This window comes from Somniosus microcephalus, unplaced genomic scaffold (genome assembly GCF_052327205.1).
Source record: "Somniosus microcephalus isolate GS21.2 unplaced genomic scaffold, FLI_Smic_1.0 unresolved_chr1, whole genome shotgun sequence".
NCBI classification, from domain to species: Eukaryota; Metazoa; Chordata; class Chondrichthyes; order Squaliformes; family Somniosidae; genus Somniosus; species Somniosus microcephalus.
The window spans coordinates 163,133,955-163,160,297 of NW_028225179.1; the positions used below are offsets into that span (position 1 = coordinate 163,133,955).

The 26,343-nt window shown below is 52.8% G+C and overlaps 1 protein-coding gene across 3 annotated transcripts in view; it reads right to left on the reverse strand.

The window, feature by feature from the left end:
- The window catches only part of LOC147096439 (complement factor B-like), a 94,487-nt gene that overhangs the window by 36,703 nt on the left and 31,441 nt on the right, over positions 1-26,343 (reverse strand). For all 3 annotated transcript variants that reach the window (XM_085975213.1, XM_085975214.1, XM_085975215.1), the window contains exons 6-8: positions 20,125-20,272; positions 9,171-9,302; positions 1,844-1,933 (exon numbers count right to left, since the gene is read on the reverse strand). In XM_085975213.1, the coding sequence (XP_085831339.1) occupies positions 1,844-1,933; positions 9,171-9,302; positions 20,125-20,272 (370 nt within the window). The remainder of the gene's footprint in view (positions 1-1,843; positions 1,934-9,170; positions 9,303-20,124; positions 20,273-26,343) is intronic.

Below are 26,343 nucleotides of genomic sequence, written 5' to 3' on the forward strand. Positions count from 1 at the left end.
CACCAAGGTCCCTCTGATCCTCTGTCCTTCCTAGGGTCCTACCATTAATTGTGTATTCCCTTGCCTTGTTAGTCCTCCCAAAATGCATCACCTCACACTTTTCAGGGTTAAATTCCATTTGCCACTGTTCTGCCCATCTGACCAACCTGTCTATATCGTCCTGTAGTCTGAGGCTTCCCTCCTCGCTATTTACCACTCCACCAATTTTTGTGTCATCTGCGAACTTACTGATCACACCTCCTACATTCATATCTAAATCATTAATGTACACTACAAACAGCAAGGGACCCGGCACCGATCCCTGCGGCACACCACTGGACACAGGCTTCCAGTCACAAAAACAACCTTCGACCATCACCCTCTGCCTCCTGCCACTAAGCCAATTTTGGATCCAATGTGCCAAATTGCCCTGGATCCCATGGGCTCTTACCTTCTTGACCAGTCTCCCATGTGGGACTTTGTCAAAAGCCTTACTGAAGTACATCAACTGCGCTACCCTCATCCACAGACCTAGTCACCCCCTCGAAAAATGCAATCAAATTGGTTAGACATAGAAGTATTTCCTTCTATTCCTTTCCCCCCCCCTCACCTACTTATCCAGCGTCCCCTTAAATGCATCTACGCTATTCACATCAACCATTCCACGTGGCAGCGAGTTCCACATTCTCACCACCCTCTGAGTAAAGATGTCTGTCCTGAACTTTGGGCAGTTCAGCAGCACTTCTCGTTAGAACATAATAGCCCACCAGAGATTCCCGGAAATCCCGATACCTGCTGCCCTGGAGTTTTGTCGGTAGGTCTCAGAGGATAGCTTTTCCTGAGCGATGGCAATGACCTTTCCTAACCTTTACTCTCCCCCATTGCTGGTTTGATGATTGGAACACACCAGATATGAGGGCTCTGAAAGGGCGATGCAGAGATATAAAGAAAGACTGGCATTTCTATAGCGCCTTTCATGGCCACCAGACGTCTCAAAGCGCTTTACAGCCAATGAAGTACTTTTTGAAGTGTAATGTAGGATACGCGGCAGCCAATTTGCGCACAGCAAGCTCCCACAAACAGCAATGTGATAATGATCAGATCTGTTTTTAGTGATGTTGATTGAGGGATAAATATTGGCCAGGACACCGGGGATAACGCCCCCTGCTCTTCTTCCAAATAGTGCCTTTTACGTCCACCTGAGAGAGCAGAAGGGGCCCTCGGTTTAACGTCTCATCCGAAAGACGGCACCTCCGACAGTGTAGCGCTCCTTCAGCACTGCACTGGAGTGTCAGACTAGCTTCCTGTGCACAAGTCTCTGGTGTGGGGCTTGAGCCCACAACCTTCTGACACAGAGGTGAGTGTGCTGCCCACTGAGCCACAGCTGACACATATGGACAAATGTATCTCAATAATGACATATATGGAAGAATGTATCCCAGTCATGTGGCCCTGAGGAACTCCTGATGGTAAAAATCTGATAGGGCTGGACAGACTAGATGCAGGAAGGATGTTCCTGATGGTCGGGGAGTCCAGAACCAGGGGTCACAGTCTAAGGATAAGGGGTAGGCCATTTAGGACAGAGATGAGGAGGAATTTCTTCACCCAGAGAGTGGTGAACCTGTGGAATTCTCTACCACAGAAGGCAGTAGAGGCCAATTCATTAAATATATTCAAGAAGGAGTTGGATATATTTCTTAAGGCTAAAGGGATCAAGGGATATAGAGAGAAAGCAGGGACAGGGTACTGAACTTGGATGATCAGCCATGATCTCATTGAATGGCGGAGCAGGCTCGAGGGGCCGAATGGCCTACTCCTGCTCCTATCTTCTATGTTTCTATGTTTCTATGTAAATAATGCTCACCGAGGTAATCTTCCGATTTGCCCTGCTGTTCCACGAAGTGCTTAATTTGATTCACCGCTGCTTTGGGGTCGCCTCCCATGTTGGACTTTCCTGAAACACAAGACAATGTCTCAGAAGCAAAGGCCTCGCCATTGCGCAGCACCTGATGCAGGATGTCCCAAAACACTTCACAGCTAATGAATCCATTTTAAGATTTACGGTTTAAACAGAGTGCTGTGAGTTGGGTGAGTCAGGTTTGTTTCACATTGACTTTTTTTTTTATTGTACAACAGTACTTATACAACTCATCAATTACAAATCACAGAATCACAGAAACCCCACAGTGCAGATAGAGGCCATTTCGGCCCATCGAGCCTGCACCGACACATATCCCACCCGATCCCCGTAACCCCTACACCAACACATATCCCACCCTATCCCCGTAACCCCACGTATTTAATCCCCCTAACACTAAGGGTCAATTTTATCATAGCTAATCAACCTAACCTGCACATCTTTGGACTGTGGGAGGAAACCGGAGCACCCGGAGGAAACCCACGCAAACACGGGGAGAATGTGCAAACTCCACACAGACAGTCACCCGAGGCCGGATTCGAACCCGGGTCCCTGGCGCTGTGAGGCAACAGCGCTAACCACTATGCCACCGTGCTGCATAGTAAATCCATTACATTCATTGACCACAATAAGAAACAAAATGAAGCCTTGAGAACAGCTTTATGGTTAACAATATAAAAGCAATGATAAATTTTACAAATGAATCAATAACATTTACACTACAAACTACCACTATTTCAAAAAACCAAGAAAAAAACCCATATCACGCCAGTCCTACTGGCATTGTTCACCCATTCAATCGTTCAATCATCCGCTCGTTCGTTCGCTCGAGCCTATGTTCCATCATGCGTGCATGTCATTTGTGTCTACGTGTGAGCATACGTGCGTTCGTTCGTTCGGTTTGAGTACAGGAACAAGGATGTCTTGCTGCAGCTGTACAGGGCCTTGGTGAGACCGCACCTTGAGTATTGTGTGCAGTTTCGGTCGCCTTATCTGAGGAAGGATGTTCTTGCCATGGAGGGAGTGCAGCGAAGATTCACCAGGCTGATACCTGGGATGGCAGGAATGACGTATGAGGAGAGATTGGGTCAATTGGGCTTATACTCGCTGGAGTTTAGAAGAATGAGAGGGGATCTCATTGAAACTTATAAAATTCTAACAGGACTAGACAGACTAGATGCAGGAAGGACGTTCCTGATGGTCGGGGAGTCCAGAACCAGGGGTCACAGTCCAAGGATAAGGGGTAAGCCATTTAGGACAGAAATGAGGAGGAATTTCTTCACCCAGAGAGTGGTGAACCTGTGGAATTCTCTACCACAGAAGGCAGTAGAGGCCAATTCATTAAATATATTCAAGAAGGAGTTGGATATATTTCTTAAGGCTAAAGGGATCAAGGGCTATGGAGAGAAGGCAGGGACAGGGTACTGAATTTGGATGATCAGCCATGATCTCATTGAATGGCGGAGCCGGCTCGAGGGGCTGAATGGCCTACTCCTGTTCCTATCTTCTATGTTTCTATTAACCCTCACAACATTCAAGAAGCATTTAGATGAGCACTTGAAACGCCATAGCTTACAAGGCTACGGAACAAGTGCTGGAAAATGGGATTAGAATAGACAGGGCTTGATGGCCGGCGCGGACACGATGGGCCGAAGGGCCTCTTTCTGTGCTGTATAACTCTGACTCTCTGGGGGAAAAATTCGGTATCGCCCGATTTGGGGCGCCATTATTGGCGGTGCGCAAAGTTTAGCGCCTGGCGCTAATTATCACCTCCGACAGCAAACCTGGCTTTTATCGCCCCTGGAGGTGATTGGAGCGCTAAATCAGGCGCTTCACAGCTGTCATAAGGCGCAAAGGCCGAGGAGCGAGGCGCTACCTCAGAGCGCTGGCGAAGCAAGGAAGGGCAAATCCAAATAAACGTGCAAAGTGCTGCTCAGTACCCAAAACTCCTTCACACAGCATTGAATCTCTCCAGAAGTCTCTCTCTCGCTCTCAGAATGCGTGGTGCGAAAATGTCACCGACAAAAAAAGGCAGGAAGCGGTCACCTTTAAATAGCGCTCCCCCAGTCCCTTTCTGACAGCAAAACGCTCCCCTCAGCCTGTCGTTGCTAGCGGCAGGCGGTAAGGCAGGGGGCACCACTCAATATCCGGTCCGGGGTGCTAACGGGGCGTTGCGCACTCGACTGACGGCACGATCTGCCGGCGCAGGAGATCGTGGCGGTTGTGTTTAGCGCCGCCGCAAAATGCCTAGTTAATTTCGCGAGCGGCGCAACCATCGCCGCGCCCAGGCGCTAGTTGCTTTGCGCCTCATTAGTGCCCTCTTAAGGCGCTAATGGGAGGCGCAAACAACGGAATTTTTCCCCCATATATAACTGGCAAAAGAATCAGAGGGAAGGTGAGGAAAAAATAATTTTTTTTTATGCAGCGAGTTGTTGTGATCTGGAATGCACTGCCTGAAAGGGCGGTGGAAGCAGATTCAATGGTAACTTCCAAAAGGAAATTGGATAAATCCTTGTAAAAGAAAAATTTTCAGGGCTACAGGGAAGGAGCAGGGGGGAGTTAGATCAATTGGATAGCTCTACCAAAGAGCCGGTACAGGCACAATGGGCCAAATTGCCTCCTTTTTGCGCTGTATCATTCTCTGATATTAGCAAGATCTCACAAACAGCAAATTAGGTCAGTTAAACTGCTTTTTGGTGCTGTCAGTGGGGGAGGAATGCTGACCCCCCCCCACCAGGACACCGGGAGAAGTTTCCCCCACTCGTCTTCAAATAGAGGGGATCTCACTGAAATGTGTAACATTCTAACAGGGCTAGACAGACTGGGTGCAGGGAGGATGTTTCCCCTGGGTGGGGGGTCCAGAACGAGGGGTCACAGTCTCAGGATACGGACAGTTAGGACTGAGATGAGGAGAAATTTCTTCATTCAGACGGTGGTGAACCTGTGGAATTCTCTATGAAGTAACCAAATTACTATTATACTTTTATTTTTATGTTAGAATATGTATAATGTAGCACCAATGTACAAGGTGGAGGTAATGGGTTAATTCGTACCCTGAGTTAAATGATATAGAGGTCTGTATATTGCATTTACCCAGCTAAGTTTTAAAACATGATTAGGTGACTTCAAATGCTGAGAAATTAAACTGCAGAGCAACTCGTGGGAAGATTAGGGAAGGATGTCTGCTTGGCCAGGTGAGGCAGCACATATACAAGATAACATATCAAAGAATTCGTTTGTTGTAAACTCACAACAGGGTTCCATTACATCAAAGTATGGTGGGACTAATGAGGATGTGCTTGCTTTGCAGAAGTAACCCGAGAACAAGGTCAGAAGCTGTGCTTTGCACGCCTTAACGAGGACTGTTATCTTGAGAAAACATGTAACGAGCAAAACCACCTGGCTACGGGCAACTGGATGGTTGTAAAGCAATTAAGATGAGGCCCCACAGTCACAGGAGGTGATGGGACCAATTGATAACTGAAATGTGGGATTTGTGGGTGGCAGGAAGAGGAAATGTCACAGTTTTATAATGCAATTTAGCTATAACTCTGTATATGCTGATAAGCTTTACCCCTGCCCCTAGGGCAGGGGCTTGATTTTTTGTATAATTGTGAACGTTGCTAGGATATCGGTGGAGTCGGATTCAGACAGCGATCTGAAAGGTTCTCCCCAGGCCTGAATAAACCGTTGTGACTTCAATTAGTTGGTCTGTCTTTCTTACAACAAGCCGGTGATGTCGACCTTGTATATCACTTGGTCCGCACTTTGGGGGCTTACATCACTCTACCACAGAAGGCTGTGGAGGCCAAGTCACTGAATATATTTCAGAAGGAGATAGATAGATTTCTAGACACAAAAGGCATCAAGGGGTATGGGGAGAGAGCGGGAATATGGTATTGAGATAGAGGATCAGCCATGATCGTACTGAATGGCGGAGCAGGCTCAAAGGGCCAAATGGCCTACTCCTGCTCCTATTTTTCTGTGTTTCTATGTGCCATGGGATCTTTGAGGTCAAGGTGAACAGGCAGCCACCTTAGGCAGCAGTCGGCGGCACTCGCGCTTTGGAGTCAGAAGGTCCTGCCGTGCTCCAGGGCTCGATCGTAATCTAGGCTGATGTATCGGAGCAGTACTGAGGGAGCGCTGCACTGGCGGGAGGTGCCCCACGCGGAATGAGACTAAGTTAAGTGCCCGGCTGCCCCAGATGCCGCTGGCACCGGTTCTTGTTAAGGATTCTGGGAGCCAGGTTCCTCGGAGGGGCTGCCCGTCCGTCCGCTGCAGCCTCGGCAGAAGAGCAGTGGAGAACTCGACAAAACTGTGCAAAGGCCATGGCGGGAATTGTGTGGGGTGGGGGGGTTAAGATGACCACACCTGGAGTGCTGTGTACAATTTTGGTCTCCTTACCTAAGGAAGGATATACTTTCCATAGAGGGAGTGCAACGATGGTTCACCAGATTGATTCCTGGGATGGCGGGACTGTCGTACGAGAAGAGATTGAGTAAACTAGGCCTGTATTCTCTTGAATTCAGAAGAATGAGAGGGGACCTCATTGAAACATACAAAATTATTACAGGGCTTGATAGGGTGGATGCTGGGAGAATGTTTCCCTTGGCTGGGGAGTCTAGAACCAGGGGCCACAGCCTCAGGATAAAGGGTAGGCCATTCAGGACTGAGATGAGAAGACATTTCTTCACACAGAGGGTGGTGAATCTTTGGAATTCTCTACCCCAGAGGGCTGTGGAGGCTCAGTCATTGGGTATATTCAAAACAGAAGTTGATAGATTTCTGACTAGTAAGGGCATCAAGGGATATGGCGATAGGGCTGGTGAATGGAGTTGAGGCAGAAGATCAGCCATGATCTCATTAAATGGCGGAGCAGGCTCGAAGGGCCGAATGGCCGACTCCTGCTCCTATTTCGTATGTTCTTATGGCGGTGGGGGGCAGTTAAGTTGGTGGTAGGGGGGGGGGGTGTTAACTTGGCGGTGGTGGGGTTAATATGGCGCTGCAGGGGGTTTAAGTTGATGGTGTGGTGGTTAAGTTGGAGGTGCGGGGTGGGGTGGTTAAGACGGCGTTACAGAGAGGTTAAGACAGCGTGGGACAGGGTACACTTCTATCCCTCCCTGTTCCCACACCCTGGTTTCAGCCACGGGACAGCCCCCTGCCCCAGAGGAGTGGGGCCCGAATGTCAACAGCCATGTCACGTGGCTTAACGCCATCGCGACGCGGTCGCCATTTTAACCACCCCTGGGCCCATTGAGGGCCAGACGGTCTTGGACCCCACTAGCTAAAGTTGGCAGGAGTGAGGATCCTGGCTACAGGAGACCCCGGTGCATGAGGGGAGTGGGGTGGGGGAGCGGGGGCTTCCCTCATGGGCCAAGGTGAGCAGGAGTGGTGCTCCGGGCCCCTCAAGGACACCTTGGGTCTCCTCGCATGATACCCCTGACCCTGGATTGGAAACTGAGTCCCACCACTGAAGTCCCACCACTGCCCTCCCTCCTCCCCCTCCCCAAGCCATTTAGGATTGGCCAGATATTCAATAATGGTTAGCATCACAGCCAATCCTCTTCTCATTGAATGTTGTTTATTTTTAGTAACATAGAAGATAGGAGCAGGAGTCGGCCATTCGGCCCCTCGAGCCTGCTCCGCCATTTAATGAGATCATGGCTGATCATCCAAACTCAGTACCCGGTCCCTGCTTTCTCCCCATATCCCTTGATCCCTTTAGCCTTAAGAAATATATCTAACTCTTTCTTGAATATATTTAATGAATTGGCCTCAACTGCCTTCTGTGGTAGAGAATTCCACAGGTTCACCACTCTCTGGGTGAAGAAATTTTTCCTCATCTCTATCCCAAATGGCTTACCCCTTATCCTTAGACTGTGTCCCCTGGTTCTGGACTCCCCTGCCGTCAGGAACATCCTTCCTGCGTCTAGTCTGTCTAGTCCTGTTAGAATTTTATAAGTTTCAATGAGATCCCCTCTCATTCTTCTAAACTCCAGCGAGTATAAGCCCAATCGACCCAATCTCTCCTCATACGTCATTCCTGCCATCACAGGTATCAGTCTGGTGATTTAATTTATTCAATTTATTCTTGGAGGTGGCAAGGCTGACATTTATTGCCCAACCCCTAGTTGTCCTTGAGAAGGTGGTGGTGAGCCTTGCCTTTGAAATGAAGGGTCATTACGTTGAGGTAGGGAGTTGCAAGGTATTGGCCCAGTGATGATGAAGGGTGATGCATGGCCAAGTTGGGATGGCGTGAGACTTTGCCTGGGAGCTTTGCCGGGTCGCGGGGGCGCGAGCTACTGTCGAAGTGACCTCGGTGAATTGCCGCAGTGCAGTCTGTAGATGGAGCCCTGTGACATGGGGGCGGGCGCGGCCAAGCAAGTGAACTTCTCCGTCCAGGGTGGCGTCGGCCGCCTCGAGTGTTGTTGGAACTGCAGCCATCCAGGCGAGTGTTGAGTGTTCCATTACATTCCTGACTTCAGCCTTATAGATGGTGGTGAGGCTTTGAGGGGGTCGGGAGGTGAGCCACTCCTGGAAGCCTCTGCTCTGCTATCGTAGTCACGGTACAGGAGCAAGGATGTCTTGCTGCAGTTGTACAGGGCCTTGGTGAGACCACACCTTGAGTATTGTGTGCAGGTTTGGTCGCCTTATCTGAGGAAGGATGTTCTTGCCATGGAGGGAGTGCAGCGAAGATTCACCAGACTGATGCCTGGGATGGCAGGAATGATGTATGAAGAGAGATTGTGTCGATTGGGCTTATACTCGTTGGAGTTTAGAAGAATGAGAGGGGATCTCATTGAAAGTTATAAAATTCTAACAGGACTGGACAGACTAGATGCAGGAAGGATGTTCCCGATGGCTGGGGAGTCCAGAACCAGGGGTCACAGTCTAAGGATAAGGGGTAAGCCATTTAGGACAGAGATGAGGAGGAATTTCTTCACCCAGAGAGTGGTGAACCTGTGGAATTCTCTACCACAGAAGGCAGTTGAGGCCAATTCATTAAATATATTCAAGAAGGAGTTGGATATATTTCTTAAGGCTAAAGGGATCAAGGGGTATGGGGAGAAAGCAGGGACAGGGTACTGAATTTGGATGATCAGCCATGATCTCATTAAATGGCGGAACAGGCTCGAGGGGCCGAATGGCCTACTCCTGTTCCTATCTTCTATGTGATGACAAGGCTGGTCCAATTATGCTTCTGTCGGATTAACCGCACCCCACCGCCCCTCAACCACTCCCTAAACATTCCACAGTAACAAAGTGTTCTTACCGTCAGTAAATAATATTGTGACAAATCTTATTTCTTTCCAGGAATTCGCAAACTGGATTTTTGAGAAGACCATCATTTCATGCACCTTTTTCAGTGCTTCGTGGATGTTGGTTCCTCTCTGATCTCCGTGAGCTTAAAAACAAAGCACGAGAAGTGTAAGATTCTCAAAATTAACAGATCCCCAAAAACAAAGGATTGTGGCAGAACCACTGAATGACTCTGGCTAACTGTATATAATTCTCTTTAACGATGTTCTAACACCAGCCTAAACCTGTACCATTGTGTTAGGCATTACAGTGTTTTGTATATAGAGTTTGCATGTACGGGGCGTGGCCCCTTTAAGAGCGCGGGAAAACGCGGGCAAACGCGATGACGTCACGTCGCAAACCACGGGGCTGCCCAGGCAGTCCTCGTGGCATCTCCGTTGAGTAAAGACCTGTTTGACTGTTCTCTTGTGTCGATTTCCGTTATTCACAGAATCACAGAAACCCCACAGTGCAGATAGAGGCCATTTCGGCCCATCGAGCCTGCACCGACACATATCCCACCCGATCCCCGTAACCCCTACACCAACACATATCCCACCCTATCCCCATAACCCTACGTATTTAATCCCCCCTAACACTAAGGGTCAATTTTTATCATAGCCAATTATCCTAACCCGCACATCTTTGGACTGTGGGAGGAAACCAGAGCACCCGGAGGAAACCCACGCAAACACGGGGAGAATGTGCAAACTCCACACAGACAGTCACCCGAGGCCGGATTCGAACCCGGGTCCCTGGCGCTGTGAGGCAACAGTGCTAACCACTATGCCACTATGCCACCGTGCCGCCCACGTTGGAATTCGTTAATTCCTACAGGATAACACTATTAAAGTGATTCTGGACCCTTGCTAAAAACTTCAGGAGTGATAAGAGGGGATGTTGGGCCCAACAAGGAGATTCAAGATCAGAAATCAGACTTGGCATTTTAAAAGGACATGTTCAGGCATGTTTGGGAAAAAGGCTGCAACAAAGAATGGGATCTACCTACGCAGTAGACTGTTTGAGTATTCGAGATACTCAAACTCTCTGGGGGAACTGTAAACGTCACTCAGCCCCTATCAAGAAATTTACATGCTAACAATAGACCCACGGAAGAACAGCCTCACAAGACCCATCCAAAAACATGCACAAAACAAATCGTTTAGCCAACCTACAAAGGATCTCAGGCCCCACAGGAAACTCAAAGCTTGAGGACAATTCACTACGATTAGATAAAACTTCAACAGCCCATGGAACTGTAGGAATTGATGAATTCCTAACAACTAACTGAGATGTAGGTATTGACGTGTTCCTACGAAAAACTGAGATCGACGAATAACGGAGATGGCCTCAGGAGAACAAGTAAACAGGTCTTTAATGTAGGAATTAATGAAGTCAAACAACTTGCTGAGGTCGACACAGGAGAGCTATGAAACAGGTCTTTACTCAACGGAGATGCCACGAGGACTGCCTGTGCAGCCCCGTGGTTTGCGTCGTGACGTCATCGCATTTGCCCGCGTTTTCCCACACTTGGGTAGTCACGTGATTTGCGACGTGACGTCATCGCGTTTGCCCGCGTTTTCCCGCGCTCTTAAAGGGGCCACGCCCCATACATGCCAACTCTATATACAAAACCCAGAAATGCCCAACACAATGGTACAGGTTTAGGCTGGTGTTAGAACATCGCTAAAGAGAATTATATACAGTTAGCTAGATTAACTCAGTGGTACCGCCACATGCGCCCCCCCAGAATTTGCTTTAACGGACAAAGTCAAATGGTGAGGTGGTCTGACGAGCCTGTCCGAACGACTCCTGTAGTCTCGAGGCGGAGGCTGCTGGACAGCCGGCGGTCTGGCGGGCAGTCGCACTTGGTCTGCCGTAACGACGATGGGTGTCCGACCCCGTCTCAGCGGCTGTGCTGTCTCGACGTGGCGGGTGAGGTCCAAAGGTGCTGGCCCCAAGCGGTCGACCGAAATGTGGTCCGGTAAATGGGGTCTGGAGCGGATCCCTATGTGCGTCATGGCGAATAAAAACGTATTCAGCCTTGTGAAGGACCGCGGAAACGTGTGACCTCTGCAGCCCGTGGTTCGAAACGGGCACCGGTGCGAAACATCTGGCCGCCTCTTGGTGACTGGCAAGCTGGGCAGACGTGGACCATGGCTCTGTCGATGATGATAGGAAGTCCCCAGTCTGACGAAATATCTGCGGGAATGCCGAAACGGGCAATCCAGGAGGAAATGAACGTGGGTCTTGTCAGGTCGGGAAACTCGCCGAGCAGGCGAGCGAACTCATCAGAAGTCGGTCACGCACAGGCGACGGTGCGCGACGTAGTGTTACTGCAGTAACACAGAAGGGAGTTAAGAGTTGCTGCGTTGATCAGTGATCAGGGATGAACAGCAATTGTCCCGCGTGGCCGATCGCGGCCGCGGGATGCCCGTAGACCCGTTCCTCGGTGGTTGCAGTGTCAGTTGTTGCTTGGCTTTATTGGGGAAAACTGTAGGGAGGGCGGCAACGCTGCGCCTTCGCGCCGAAATACGCATGGTAGAAAACACAGACCAGCAGGCTGACGGGCTGGTGCGGTGTCGGCGGGGGATGAGTCCTCATGGCATCTCCGCCGGGGCGCGCTCCGATCCTGTGAGCCCAAAAACCTGCAATAACCGCGCTTTGAGGGTTTCATACTTGCTGTTCCGTTGGGGGGTGTTCAAAGAGGCTGACGATCCGAGAGGCGGTAGAGCTGTCGAGTGTGGAGACCACCGAAAGGTACGAGGGTTGATCCGCATCGATGTTGCGCAGGGCGAACGGGGCTTCTACCTGGTATAAAGCACGAGGGCGGTTGCTGCTACCAGAACTGCGGTAGCTTTAGCGAAACGACGCTTGCTTCCATGCTGTGCTCTTCTTTTGTGAAAACGTTCACAAAAACGGGGTCACCAATGTAGGAATTGATGAATTCCTAACAAATAACTAAGATGTAGGTATTGACGTGTTCCTACGAAAAACCGAGATCGACGAATAACGGAGATTGCCTCAGGAGAACAAGTATACAGGTCTTTAATGTAGGAATTAACGAATTCAAACAACTTGCTGAGATCGACACAGGAGAGCCATGAAACAGGTCTTTACTCAACGGAGATGCCACGAGGACTGCCTGTGCAGCCCCGTGGTTTGTGTCGTGACGTCATCGCGTTTGCCCGCGTTTTTCCGCGCTTGGGTAGTCACGTGATTTGCGACATGACGTCATCGCGTTTTCCCGCGCTCTTAAAGGGGCCACGCCCCGTACATGCCAACTCTATATACAAAACCCAGAAATGCCCAACACAATGGTACAGGTTTAGGCTGGTGTTAGAATATCGTTAAAGAGAATTATATACAGTTAGCTAGATTAACTCAGTGGTACTGCCACAGAACCACCCCGAAACCACTTTAAACAACTTAATCAGATTAGGAGGCCCCAATTAGTATAATTGAAAGCCTGTTCTAAAGACAGAGAAGTCAAGAAGTTCAAAAGACTCGTCAGGAAGGTTTCAGCAGAACAGTTTAAACAGTTCAGCAAGGTGGGAGTTCAAGAAGCGCAGAGAGCTCCAAGTTCGAGTTCAGTACTCTCTGCAGTTCGAAGGAGTCTCGCAGAAGTTCAGAAACAGGAAGGCAGATTATTATCTGAACGGCAATAGATTGGGAGAAGGGGAAGTGCAACGAGACCTGGGTGTCCTTGTGCACCAGTCGCTGAAGGTAAGCATGCAGGTGCAACAGGGGAGTTAAGGCGGCAAATGGTATGTTGGCCTTCGTAGCGAGAGGGTTCGAGTACAGGAACAAGGATGTCTTGCTGCAGTTGTACAGGGCCTTGGTGAGACCGCACCTTGAGTATTGTGTGCAGTTTTGGTCACCTTACCTGAGGAAGGGCGTTCTTGCCATGGAAGGAGTGCAGCGAAGTTTCACCAGGCTGATACCTGGGATGGCAGGAATGACGTATGAGGAGAGATTTGGACGATTGGGCTTGTACGCGCTGGAGTTCAGAAGAATGAGAGGGGATCTTATTGAATCTTATAAAATTCTGACAGGACTGGACAGACTAGATGCAGGAAGGATGTTCCCGATGGTTGGGGAGTCCAGAACCAGGGGTCACAGTCTAAGGATAAGGGGTAAGCCATTTAGGACTGAGATGAGGAGGAATTTCTTCACCCAGAGAGTGGTGAACCTGTGGAATTCTCTACCACAGAAGGCAGTAGAGGCCAATTCATTAAATATACTCAAGAAGGAGTTAGATATATTTCTTAAGGCTAAAGGGATCAAGGGATATCATGGGGAGAAGGCCGGGACAGGGTACTGAATTTGGATGATCAGCCATGATCTCATTGAATGGCAGAGCAGGCTCGAGGGGCCGAATGGCCAACTCCTGCTCCTATCTTCTATGTTTCTATGTTTCTCTCTCTCTGGAAGCAGTTCAAACACATGAAGAAACCGGAGCAACAGTTTCAGTGATCATCAGACACCTTGCGGCAACAAGGGCCTTACGAAACAACCAACCGAACATTACCATCAGCCAACCGGGTAATATTGGGCCACCGCGACCAAAGAAAACCAACTCGGCAGAAAACCGAAGATTCGCAAGTTTTTCCACTCTGCAAACTATTCCTGTGTTTGGTGAGCATTATCCCTGGTCCTTCAGAGCCTAACTTAGCTAGTAAAGTGGGATTGGGAGCGGTGATATATTTGTCTTCTGTAATTTTTCCCTCGTGTATGTCGAGGTGTTTTCCCCATTTTATTAGAGTGTTATTATTGTGTTGTATTTTCTTTCTCAAATAAAGATCAAAGTTCTTGCACCAAAATCAGTTGTTTGCTGCACTTTTATCACAACCCCCAAATAAGTCCAAGGTCTAGAACCAAGGGAGTGGGAGCGATTCGAACCACTCATAAGTCAGAGGTGAAGCTGACCCCACACACCACCCCTTACAGAAGTGAGGCTGATTTTTTAGAAAATGGCATAGGAACTTTGGGAACAGGAGGGGGACATTCAGCCCCTCGAGCCTGTTGCCCCATTCAATTAGATCATAGCTGAAATAAAAACAGAAAATGCTGGAAATACTCAGCAGGTCAGGCAGCATCTGTGGAGAGAGAAACAGAGTTAACGTTTCAGGTCGATGACCCTTCGTCAGAACTGGAAAAAGCTGGAGATGGAACAGGTTTTTAAGTAAGTGTAGAGGGGCAGGGAAAGGGGGGAGGGGAGGAAAGAACAAAAGGGAAGGTCTGTGATAGGATGGAAGGCAGGAGAGGTTAAGAGACATTGGCCCAGAAATTCGGGTCCCAACGCGTGAGTACGGACGGAGTACTCACGCGTGGACCCGATGGAAATGCCGGAATCTTGCATGCACTACGCATGCACGGGAAACCAGCTCTTCCGATCCTCTGAACCAAGGGGTTCAGAGGTCGAACGCATGTGCGCGGGAGTCTGCGCCTGCGCGTTGAACTTCCTTTTTTTTTTACAGGTTTTAACGTGCGGGTAAGTCTGTACATTTTAGAAATGTAAAAAGCAGCCGTAAGGACTTAGGCCTAGAAATTCAGTTGTTTGCGCCAGCCGCTAGTGCCTTAGGAGGAGGAGATGTGGGGCGCTAGGCGGCTAGCGGCCGGGCGCAGCGCGATCTGCGCCTCTCCCCAACTTCAGTAAAGATTTAGCGGCGGCGCAAAGCCTTTGCGCGCGCTCAGCTACGCATGCAGAGTCTGACGTCATTTCAACGTCCAACGCCCTTTGTGCGCCCCAAACCGGAAATTCAGTGGCGCCGGCCTGTTGTGCGCCTGGCGCCCCAGCGACTGGTAGAGGGGAACGGTTCCCAGTCGCTGCGGGGCGAGGGGGACGCTAATTAAAGGGCACTCCTCCTGCAGTAGAAATGGCAGCCATTTTGCAACACTCCTTCTTTGTGAGAGACGGATCTTTGCAGAGAGACAAAGGTAGAGAGCTTTCTGGTTTGGCTCAACACTCGCACAGGTACTTGTGGCTTCAGGCCACAGCTTTGCACTTGTCTTTAACTTCAGAGCCATAGCATTGATTGGAAACATATAATGGGGGCTGCAATGGGTGCAAACGTTGGCCTTCTCCATAGTCCTGGGCGTTGTACAGATCAAGCAGCAGTGGTCAGGCCTTGCTTCAGGGCTGCAGTGTGCAGGGCGTGGCAGGCAAACAAATCCACCCTCCCCCTTTAAGAGCTCACCGGCGCCGGAGTGTCTGCCGTCAATCAGCAACTCGCCGCACCTGCGCTGCGCCCGCCCTCGGAGGTATCACCCCGGGCCACCGGCTTAGCGCTTAATGATAGTCGTGCATCACCTGTTTTAGCGCAGCAGCAACCTCTTGGGGCGATGCCACTGAATATCGGCGAAGTTGGCGCGAAGTTGCGCCGGGCGCAAACTTTAGCGGCCGCCCGGCTGTAGCGCCCCAAACATGGCTATACTGAATTTCTAGGCCTTAATTTTCAAAGGTAAGTGGCCAATTATTTAAAATTATAACATTTTTTCCACAGGTTTTTTACTTTTAAATACTTTAAAGCAAGGTAAGTTTATTTTTAGCCCCGTTTTTTAATAAAATTATTTTTTCAAAAATTTAAATTTTTGTTTAAAACAGTTATTTAATGTCATTTATAGTTTATTTACAAAGTGTGATGTTTTTTTTAAATTTATTTGAAGGTAAAGTACAGTTTTACAGCCTCGGCATTCATACGTTTTGACAGGTCTATCTGTCAAGACTTATGAATGGAGCATCCCCTGCTCCGATTGGCTGCCTGTTGCTCACGGGATCCCAGGGGACGCATCGCACTAACTACGCCCCTGGGACACGCCAGCATAGCGCGCCGGCCTCTGGGACAGGCCTCAGAGAGGAATTCCATGCAGGCCAAGAGGTCAACGGCCGGCGCGCAAGGTAAGTGTAGGTCGGGGGCTTGCACCCGCAGGAAGCCCCCGACCCGAATTTCTGGGCCATTAAGAGATGGTGCGAGGCAAAAGGAGATGGTAATGGGACAAATTAAGGGACAAAAGATGGCTCGAGATGAAGTGTAAATGGCAGAATGAAAGACAGCTGCCATGTGGGAGATAGAAAAAAAATTAATGAAAAAAAAGAATAGGGGCCGAGGTTATGGTCTGAAATTGTCGAACTCGATGTTGAGTCCAGAAGGCTGTAAAGTGCCTAATCGAAAGATGAGGTTCTGTTCCTCGAGCTTACGTTGAGCTTCATCGGAACAGTGTAAGAGGCCGAGGACAGAGAGGTCTGAGTGGGAGTGGAGCGGAGAATTAAAGTGACAGGCGACCGGAAGCTCGGGATCACCCTTACGGACTGAACGGATCTGCGTTTGTCCTCCCCAATGTAGAGGAGACCACATCGTGAGCAGCAGTAGCTGATCTGTATCTTAACTCCATTTACCCGCCTTGGTTCAATATCCTTTTACTACCCTCACCCAACAAAAACCTATCAATCTCCGTTGTGAAATGTTCAATTGACCTCCCAGCCTCAACAGCCTTTTGGGGCAGAGAGTTCCAGATTTCCACTCCCCTTTGTGTGAAGATGTGCTTCCTGACATCACCCCTGAATGGCCTGGCTCTAATTTTAAGGCTATGCCCCCTTGTTCTGGACTTCCCCCCACCCCCCCACCAACTGAGGAAATAGTTTAACTCTATCTACCCTATCAACTCCTTTAATCATAGGGACAGTGAGCTATGAGGAGAACTCAAAGGAGTCTGCAAAGGGATATAGACAGAGTAAGTGAGTGGGCAGTAAGGTGGCAGATGGAGTGTAATGTAGGGAAATGTGAGGTTATTCACTTTGGTAGCAAGAATAGTAAAACAGAATATTTTTTAAATGGTGAGAAACTTTCAAATGTTGGTGTTCAGAGAAACATAGAAGATAGGAGCAGGAGTAGGCCATTCGGCCCCTCGAGCCTGTTCCGCCATTTAATGAGATCATGGCTGATCATCCAATTTCAGTACCCTGTCCCTGCTTTCTCCCCATACCCCTTGATCCCTTTAGCCTTAAGAAATATATCCAACTCCTTCTTGAATATATTTAATGAATTGGCCTCAACTGCCCTGTGTGGTAGAGAATTCCACAGGTTCACCATTCTCTGGGTGAAGAAATTCCTCCTCATCTCTGTCCTAAATGGCTTACCACTTATCCTCAGACTGTAACCCTTGGTTCTGGACTCCCCGACCATCGGGAACATCCTTCCAGCATCTAGTCTGTCTAGTCCTGTTAGAATTTTATAAGTTACAATGAGATCCCCTCTCATTCTTCTAAACTCTAGTGAATATAAGCCTAGTCGACCCAATCTCTCCTCATACGTCATTCCTGCCATCCCAGGTATCAGTCTGGTGAATCTTCGCTGCACTCCCTCCATGGCAAGAACATCCTTCCTCAGATAAGGTGACCAAAACTGCACACAATACTCAAGGTGCGGTCTCACCAAGGCCCTGTACAACTGCAGCAAGACATCCTTGCTGCTGTACTCGAATCCTCTCGCTATGAAGGCCAACATACCATTTGCCTTCTGAACCGCCTGCTGCACCTGCATGCTTACCTTCAGCAACTGATGCACAGGGACACCCAGGTCTCGTTGCACTTCCCCTTTTCCCAATCTATTGCTGTTCAGATAATAATCTGTCTTCCTGTTTTTGCCACCGAAGTGGATAACCTTGCATTTATCCACATTATACTGCATTTGCCATGCATCTGCCCAATCACCCAACCTGTCCAAATCATACTGGAGTTTCTCTGCATCCTCCTCACAGCACACACGCCCACCCAGCTTTGTGTCGTCTGCAAACCCGGAGATATTACATCTAGTTCCCTCGTCTAGATCATTTATATATATTGTGAATAGCTGGGGTCCTAGCACCGATCCCTGCAGTACCGCACTAGTCACTGCCTGCCACTCGGAAAAAGACCCGTTTATTCCAACTCTTTGCTTCCTGTCTGCCAACCAGTTCTCTATCCAAGACAGTACCTTACCCCCAATCCCACGTGCTTTAACTTTGCACGCTAATCTCTTATGCGGGACCTTATCGAAAGCCTTCTGAAAGTCCAAATACACCACATCCACTGGTTCTCCCTTATCTATTCTACCAGTTACATCCTCAAAAAATTCCATTAGATTAGTCAAGCATGATTTACCTTTTGTAAATCCATGTTGACTTTGTCCAAGTGCTCTGCTATTACATCTTTTATAATGGACTCTAGCATTTTCCCCACGACCGATGTCAGACTATAATTCCCCGTTTTCTCTCTAGCACCTTTTTTAAATAGTGCGGTTACATTAGCTTACCCTCCAATCCATGGGAACTGTTCCAGAGTCTATATGAACTCTTTCAGGCAGCGAGTTCCAGATTCCAACCACCCTCTGGGTGAAAAAGTTTTTCCTCAAATCCCCTCTAAACCTCCTGCCCCTTACCTTGAAACTATGCCCCCTGGTTATTGACCCCTCTACTAAGGGGAAAAGTTCCTTTCTATCTACCCGATCTATGCCCCTCATCATTTTGTACGCCTCAATGATCTTATTGAATGGCGGAGAACATAAAAGAACATAAGACGTAGGAGCGGGAGTCGGCCAATCGGCCCTTCGAGCCTGCTCAGCCATTCAATGAGATCATGGCTGATCCAATCTTGTCCTCAACACCACTTTCCCGCTCTCTCCCCAAACCCCTTGACTCCCCTGTAGTTCAAATGTCTGTCAATCACCGCCTTGAATATATTCACTGACTCCGCCTCCACAGCTCTCTCGGGTAGAGAATTCCAAAGATTCACGACCCTCAGAGAAGAAATTCCTCCTCATCTCCGTCTTAAATGGGCGACCCCTTATCCTGAAACTATGCCCCCTCGTTCTAGATTCCCCCACGAGGGGAAACAGCCTCTCAGCATCCATCCTCTCAATCCCCCTCAGAATCTTATATGTTTCAATAAGATCATCTCTCATTCTTCTAAACTCCAATGAGTATAGGCCCAACCTGCTCAACCTTTCGTCATACGTTGACCCCTTCATCCCAGGAATCAACCTCGTGAACCTTCTCTGTACCGCCTCCAATGCAAGTACAGGAAACTCTTCTTTATCAGGCACCGACGGGACTGGCGTGGTGCCGGTTGATCAAAAAGTCTGGATTAGAGAGAGGTATACTTACTAAGGTACGAGAGCCCCGTACACGGCCACAGAGCCAGGCGTCCCTGTTGCACGGCAACAGGTGCAGGAACCCCGGTTACACGGCCACAGATTCAGGCGTCCCTGTTGCACGGCAACAGGTGCGGGAACCCCAGTTACACGGCCACAGATCCAGGCGTCCCTGTTGCACGGCAACAGGTGCAGGAACCCCGGTTACACGGCCACAGATTCAGGCGTCCCTGTTGCACGGCAACAGGTGCAGGAACCCCGGTTACACGGCCACAGAGCCAGGCGTCCCTGTTGCACGGCAACAGGTGCAGGAACCCCGGTTACACGGCCACAGATTCAGGCGTCCCTGTTGCACGGCAACAGGTGTAGGAACCCTGGTTACACGGCCACAGATCCAGGCGTCCCTGTTGCACGGCAACAGGTGCAGGAACCCCGGTTACACAGCCAAAGATCCAGGTGTCCCTGTTGCATGGCAACAGGTGCAGGAACCCCGGTTACACGGCCACAGATCCAGGAACCCCGGTTACACGGCCACTAATGTGAAGTAAAACTTACTTGAACCTACTCCTGAATTTTGCCGGTTAAGAGAGATTTCCGGTTATTTAGGTGCCGGCAAAAAGAGAGATTCTTGTATATTCTTCCTTAAATATGGAGACCAAAACTGTACGTAGTACTCCAGGTGTGGCCTCACCAGCACCGGCAGACTCGAGGGGCCGTATGGCCTACTCATGCTCCTATTACCTCTGTTCTTATTAGACCTTCAATAGACCGGCTCCAAACCTACAGAGAGTAGCTCACCTGCATATTTTGATTTCTCAGAAGTATTTAACACTTCGATGATCTCATCAGCTTCCATTTCCTCATCATCATTGATGTTCACTACAACGATTGGCACTGACGCATACGATATAATCCCAAACCTGGGTCTGACATCAAAGCTTGCAATCTAGGAGGCAAAAAGAAAGATAATAATTCACAATCCAGGGGGCTGTGAATCAAAACAATCGTGTGGCACAGTGGGGAGTGACGCTCATCTCCGGGTCGGAAGGTTGTGGGTTCAAGTCCCACTTCAAGAGAGTTGAGCTACAAATCTAGGCTGACACTCCCAGCGCGGTACTGAGGGAGCGCCACACTGTCGGAGGGGCGGTACTGAGGGAGCATCGAACTATCGGAGGGGCGGTACTGAGGGAGCGCCGCACTGTCGGAGGGTCAGTACTGAGGGCGTGCCGCACTGTTGGAGGGGCGGTACTGAGGGAGCGCCGCACTGTCGGAGGGGCGGTACTGAGGGAGCGCCGCACTGTCGGAGGGGCGGTACTGAGGGAGCGCCGCACTGTCGGCGAGGCGGTACTGAGGGAGCGCCACACTGTCGGAGGGGCGGTGCTGAGGGAGCGTCGCACTGTCAGAGGGGCGGTACTGAGGGAGCGCCGCACTGTCGGAGGGGCGGTACTGAGGGAGCGCCGAACTGTCGGCGGGGCGGTACTGAGGGAGCGCCACACTGTCGGAGGGGCAGTGCTGAGGGAGCACCGCACTGTCGGAGGGTCGGTACTGAGGGAGCGCCGCACTGTCAGAGGGGCGGTACTGAGGGAGCGCCGCACTGTCGGAGGGGCGGTACTGTGGGAGCGCCGCACTGTCGGAGGGGCGGTACTGAGGGAGCGCAGCACTGTCGGAGGGGCGGTACTGAGGGAGCGCCGCACTGTCGGCGGGGCGGTACTGAGGGAGCGCCGCACTGTCGGAGGGGCGGTACTGAGGGAGCGCCGCACTGTCGGAGGGGTGGTACTGAGGGAGCGCCGCACTGTCGGAGGGGCGGTACTGAGGGAGCGCCTCACTGTCAGAGGGGCGGTACTGAGGGAGCGCCGCACTGTCAGAGGGGCGGTACTGAGGGAGCGCCTCACTGTCAGAGGGGCAGTACTGAGGGAGCGCTGCACTGTTGGAGGGGCAGTACTGAGGGAGCGCCGCACTGTCGGAGGGGCAGTGCTGAGGGAGCGCGGCACTGTCGGAGGGGCGGTACTGAGGGAGCGCCGAACTGTCGGCGGGGCGGTACTGAGGGAGCGCCACACTGTCGGAGGGGCAGTGCTGAGGGAGCGTCGCACTGTCAGAGGGGCAGCACTGAGGGGGCGCTGCACTGTCGGAGGGGCAGTACTGAGGGAGCGCCGCACTGTCGGAGGGGCAGTACTGAGGGAGCGCCACACTGTCGGAGGGGCGGTACTGAGGGAGCGCCGCACTGTCGGAGGGGCGGTACTGACGGAGCGCAGCACTGTCGGAGGGGCAGTACTGAGGGAGCGCCGCACTGTCGGAGGGGCGGTACTGAGGGAGCGCCGCACTGTCGGAGGGGCGGTACTGAGGGAGCGCCGCACTGTCGGAGGGTCGGTACTGAGGGAGCGCTGCACTGTCGGAGGGGCGGTACTGAGGGAGCGTCGCACTGTCAGAGGGGCGGTATTGAGGGAGCGCAGCACTGTCGGAGGGGCAGTACTGAGGGAGCGCCGCACTGTCAGAGGGGCGGTACTGAGGGAGCGCCGCACTGTCGGAGGGGCGGTACTGTGGGAGCGCAGCACTGTCGGAGGGGCGGTACTGAGGGAGCGCCGCACTGTCGGCGGGGCGGTACTGAGGGAGCGCCGCACTGTCGGAGGGGCGGTACTGAGGGAGCGCCGCACTGTCGGAGGGGCGGTACTGAGGGAGCGTCGCACTGTCGGAGGGGCGGTACTGAGGGAGCGCCTCACTGTCAGAGGGGCGGTACTGAGGGAGCGCCGCACTGTCAGAGGGGCGGTACTGAGGGAGCGCCACACTGTCGGAGGGGCGGTACTGAGGGAGCGCCGCACTATCGGAGGGGCGGTACTGAGGGAGCGCCGCACTGTCGGAGGGGCGGTACTGAGGGAGCGCCGCACTATCAGAGGGGCGGTACTGAGGGAGCGCCACACTGTCGGAGGGGCGGTACTGAGGGAGCGTCGCACTGTCGGAGGGGCGGCACTGAGGGGGCGCTGCACTGTCGGAGGGGCGGTACTGAGGGAGCGCCGCACTGTCGGAGGGGCGGTACTGAGGGAGCGCCGCACTGTCGGAGGGGCGGTACTGAGGGAGCGCCGCACTGTCGGAGGGGCGGTACTGAGGGAGCGCCGCACTGTCGGAGGGGCGGTACTGAGGGAGCGCCGCACTGTCGGAGGGGCGGTACTGAGGGAGCGCCGCACTGTCGGAGGGGCGGTACTGAGGGAGCGCCGCACTGTTGGAGGGGCGGTACTGAGGGAGCGCAGCACTGTCGGAGGGGCAGTACTGAGGGAGCGCCGCACTGTCAGAGGGGCGGTACTGAGGGAGCGTCGCACTGTCGGAGGGGCAGTACTGAGGGAGCGCCGCACTGTCGGAGGGGCAGTACTGAGGGAGCGCCGCACTGTCGGAGGGGCAGTACTGATGGAGCGCAGCACTGTCAGAGGGGCGGTACTGAGGGAGCACAGCACTGTCGGAGGGGCAGTACTGAGGGAGCGCAGCACTGTCGGAGGGGCGGTACTGAGGGAGCGCCGCACTGTCAGAGGGGCGGTACTGAGGGAGCGCAGCACTGTCGGAGGGGCAGTACTGAGGGAGCGCCGCGCTGTCGGAGGGGCAGTACTGAGGATGCGCCGCACTGTCGGAGGGGTAGTACTGAGGGAGCGCCGCACTGTCAGAGGGGCAGCATGGAGGGAGCGCCGCACTGTTGGAGAGGCAGCACGGAGGGAGTGCCGCACTGTCAGAAGGGCAGTACTGAGGGAGCGCTGCACTGTCGGAGGGGCAGTACTGAGGGAGCGGCGCACTGTCGAAGGAGCAATACTGAGGGAGCGCTGCACTGTCGGAGGGGCAGTACTGAGGGAGCGCTGCACTATCGGAGGGGCAGTGCTGAGGGAGTGCTGCGCTGTCGGAGGGATGGTACTGATGGAGCGCTGCACTGTCGGAGGGGCAGTGCTGAGGGAGCATCGCACTGTCGGAGGGGCAGTACTGACAGAGCGCTGCACTGTCAGGGGGCAGTACTGAGGGAGCTCCGCACTGTCGGAGGAGCAGTACTGAGGGAGTGCTGCACTGTCGGAGGGACAGTGCTGAGGGAGCGCCGCACTGTCGGAGGGGCAGTACTGAGGGAGCACTGCACTGTCGGAGGGGCAGTGCTGAGGGAGCACTGCACTGTCGGAGGGGCAGTACTGAGGGAGCTCCGCACTGTCGGAGGAGCAGTACTGAGGGAGTGCTGCACTGTCGGAGGGACAGTGCTGAGGGAGCGCCGCACTGTCGGAGGGGCAGTACTGAGGGAGCACTGCACTGTCAGAGGGGCAGTACTGAGGGAGCTCCGCACTGTCGGAGGAGCAGTACTGAGGGAGCGCTGCACTTTCTTTCTTACTATCTGAATCAGAAATATGAAGGGTTCGGGCTCCACTCCAGATAGACAGGAGACAAGAACGTGGTTGCTAAATGCTGAGTGGGTCTAGTGGGGGGATACTTGTGTCTGGACAGAGTGACGGCCTGACTCAGTGATAATATTCCCGCCTTTGGAAGAAAGACTTGCATTTCTAAAGCGCCTTTCACAACCACCGGACATCCCAAAGCGCTTTACAGCCAATGAGGTAGTTTTGAATGTAGGCACTGTTGTAATCTAGGAAACACGGCAGCCAATTTGCGCACAGCAAGCTCCCACAAACAACAATGTGATAATGTCAGGGCCAACTGTTTTTTAGTGATATTGATTGAGAGATAAATGTTGACCCTAGGACACCGGGGATTACTCCCTTTGCTCTTCTTCGAAATAGTGCCACCTGAGAGAGCAGACAGGACCTCGGTTTAACGTCTCATCCGAAAGACGGCACCTCCGACAGTGTGGCGCTCCCTCAGTACTGCCCCTCCGACAGTGCAGCGCTCCCTCAATACTGCCCGTCCGACAGTGCAGCGCTCCCTCAGTACTGCCCCTCCGACGGTGCAGCGCTCCCTCAGTACTGCCCCTCCGACAGTGCAGCAATCCCTCAGTGCTGCCCCTCCGACAGTGCGGCACTCTCTCAGTACTGCCCCTCCGACAATGCAGCGCTCCCTCAGTACTGCCCCTCCGACGGTGCAGCGCTCCCTCAGTACTGCCCCTCCGACAGTGCAGCGCTCCCTCAGTACTGCCCCTCCGACGGTGCAGCGCTCCCTCAGTACTGCCCCTCCGACAGTGCGGCACTCTCTCAGTACTGCCCCTCCGACAGTGCAGCGCTCCCTCAGTACTGCCCCTCCGACGGTGCAGCGCTCCCTCAGTACTGCCCCTCCGACAGTGCAGCGCTCCCTCAGTACTGCCCCTCCGACGGTGCAGCGCTCCCTCAGTACTGCCCCTCCGACAGTGCAGCAATCCCTCAGTACTTACCCTCCGACAGCGCAGCAACCCCTCAGTACTGCCCCTCCGATGGTGCAGCGCTCCCACAGTACTGCCCTCCGACAGTGCAACAATCCCTCAGAACTTACCCTCCGACAGTGCGGCGCTCCCTCAGTACTTACCCTCCGACAGTGCAGCGCTCCCTCAGTACTGCCCCTCTGACAGTGCAACAATCCCTCAGAACTTACCCTCCGATGGTGCAGCGCTCCCTCAGTACTGCCCCTCCGACAGTGTAGCACTCCCTCAGTACTGCCCCTCCGACAGTGCGGCGCTCCCTCAGTACTGCCCCTCCGACAGTGCAGCGCTCCCTCAGTACTGACCCTCCAAAAGTGCGTTGCTCCCTCAGTACTGCCCCTCGGACAGTGCAGCGCTCCCTCAGTACTGCCCCTCCGACAGTGCAGCGCTCCCTCAGTACTGCCCCTCCGACAGTGCAGCGCTCCCTCAGTGCTGCCCCTCCGACAGTGCGGCGCTCCCTCAGTACTGCTCCTCTGACAGTGCGGTGCTCCCTCAGTACTGCCTCTCCGACGGTACAGCGCTCCCTCAGTACTTGCCCCTCCGACAGTGCGGTGCTCCCTCAGTACTGCCCCTCCGACAATGCAGCGCTCCCTCAGTGCTGCCCCACCGACAGTGCGGCGCTCCCTCAGTACTGCCCCTTGGACAGTGCAGTGCCCCCTCAGTACTGCCCCTCCGACAGTGCAGTGCTCCCTCAGTACTACCCCTCCGACAGTGCCGCGCTCTCTCAGTACTGCCCCTCCGACAGTGCAGCGCTCCCTCAGTACTGCCCCTCCGACAGTGCAGCGCTCCCTCAGTACTGCCCCTCCGACAGTGCAGCGCTCCCTCAGTACTGCCCGTCCGACAGTGCAGCGCTCCCTCAGTACTGCCCCTCCGACGGTGCAGCGCTCCCTCAGTACTGCCCCTCCGACAGTGCAGCGCTCCCTCAGTACTGCCCGTCCGACAGTGCAGCGCTCCCTCAGTACTGCCCCTCCGACGGTGCAGCGCTCCCTCAGTACTGCCCCTCCGACAGTGCAGCAATCCCTCAGTGCTGCCCCTCCGACAGTGCAGCAATCCCTCAGTACTTACCCTCCGACAGCGCAGCAACCCCTCAGTACTGCCCCTCCAACAGTGCGGCGCTCCCTCAGTACTTACCCTCCGACAGTGCAGCGCTCCCTCAGTACTGCCCCTCTGACAGTGCAACAATCCCTCAGAACTTACCCTCCGATGGTGCAGCGCTCCCTCAGTACTGCCCCTCTGACAGTGTAGCACTCCCTCAGTACTGCCCCTCCGACAGTGCGGCGCTCCCTCAGTACTGCCCCTCCGACAGTGCAGCGCTCCCTCAGTACTGACCCTCCAAAAGTGCGTTGCTCCCTCAGTACTGCCCCTCGGACAGTGCAGCGCTCCCTCAGTACTGCCCCTCCGACAGTGCAGTGCTCCCTCAGTACTGCCCCTCCGACAGTGCAGCGCTCCCTCAGTACTGCCCCTCCGACAGTGCAGCGCTCCCTCAGTGCTGCCCCTCCGACAGTGCGGCGCTCCCTCAGTACTGCTCCTCTGACAGTGCGGTGCTCCCTCAGTACTGCCCCTCCGATGGTACAGCGCTCCCTCAGTACTTGCCCCTCCGACAGTGCGGTGCTCCCTCAGTACTGCCCCTCCGACAATGCAGCGCTCCCTCAGTACTG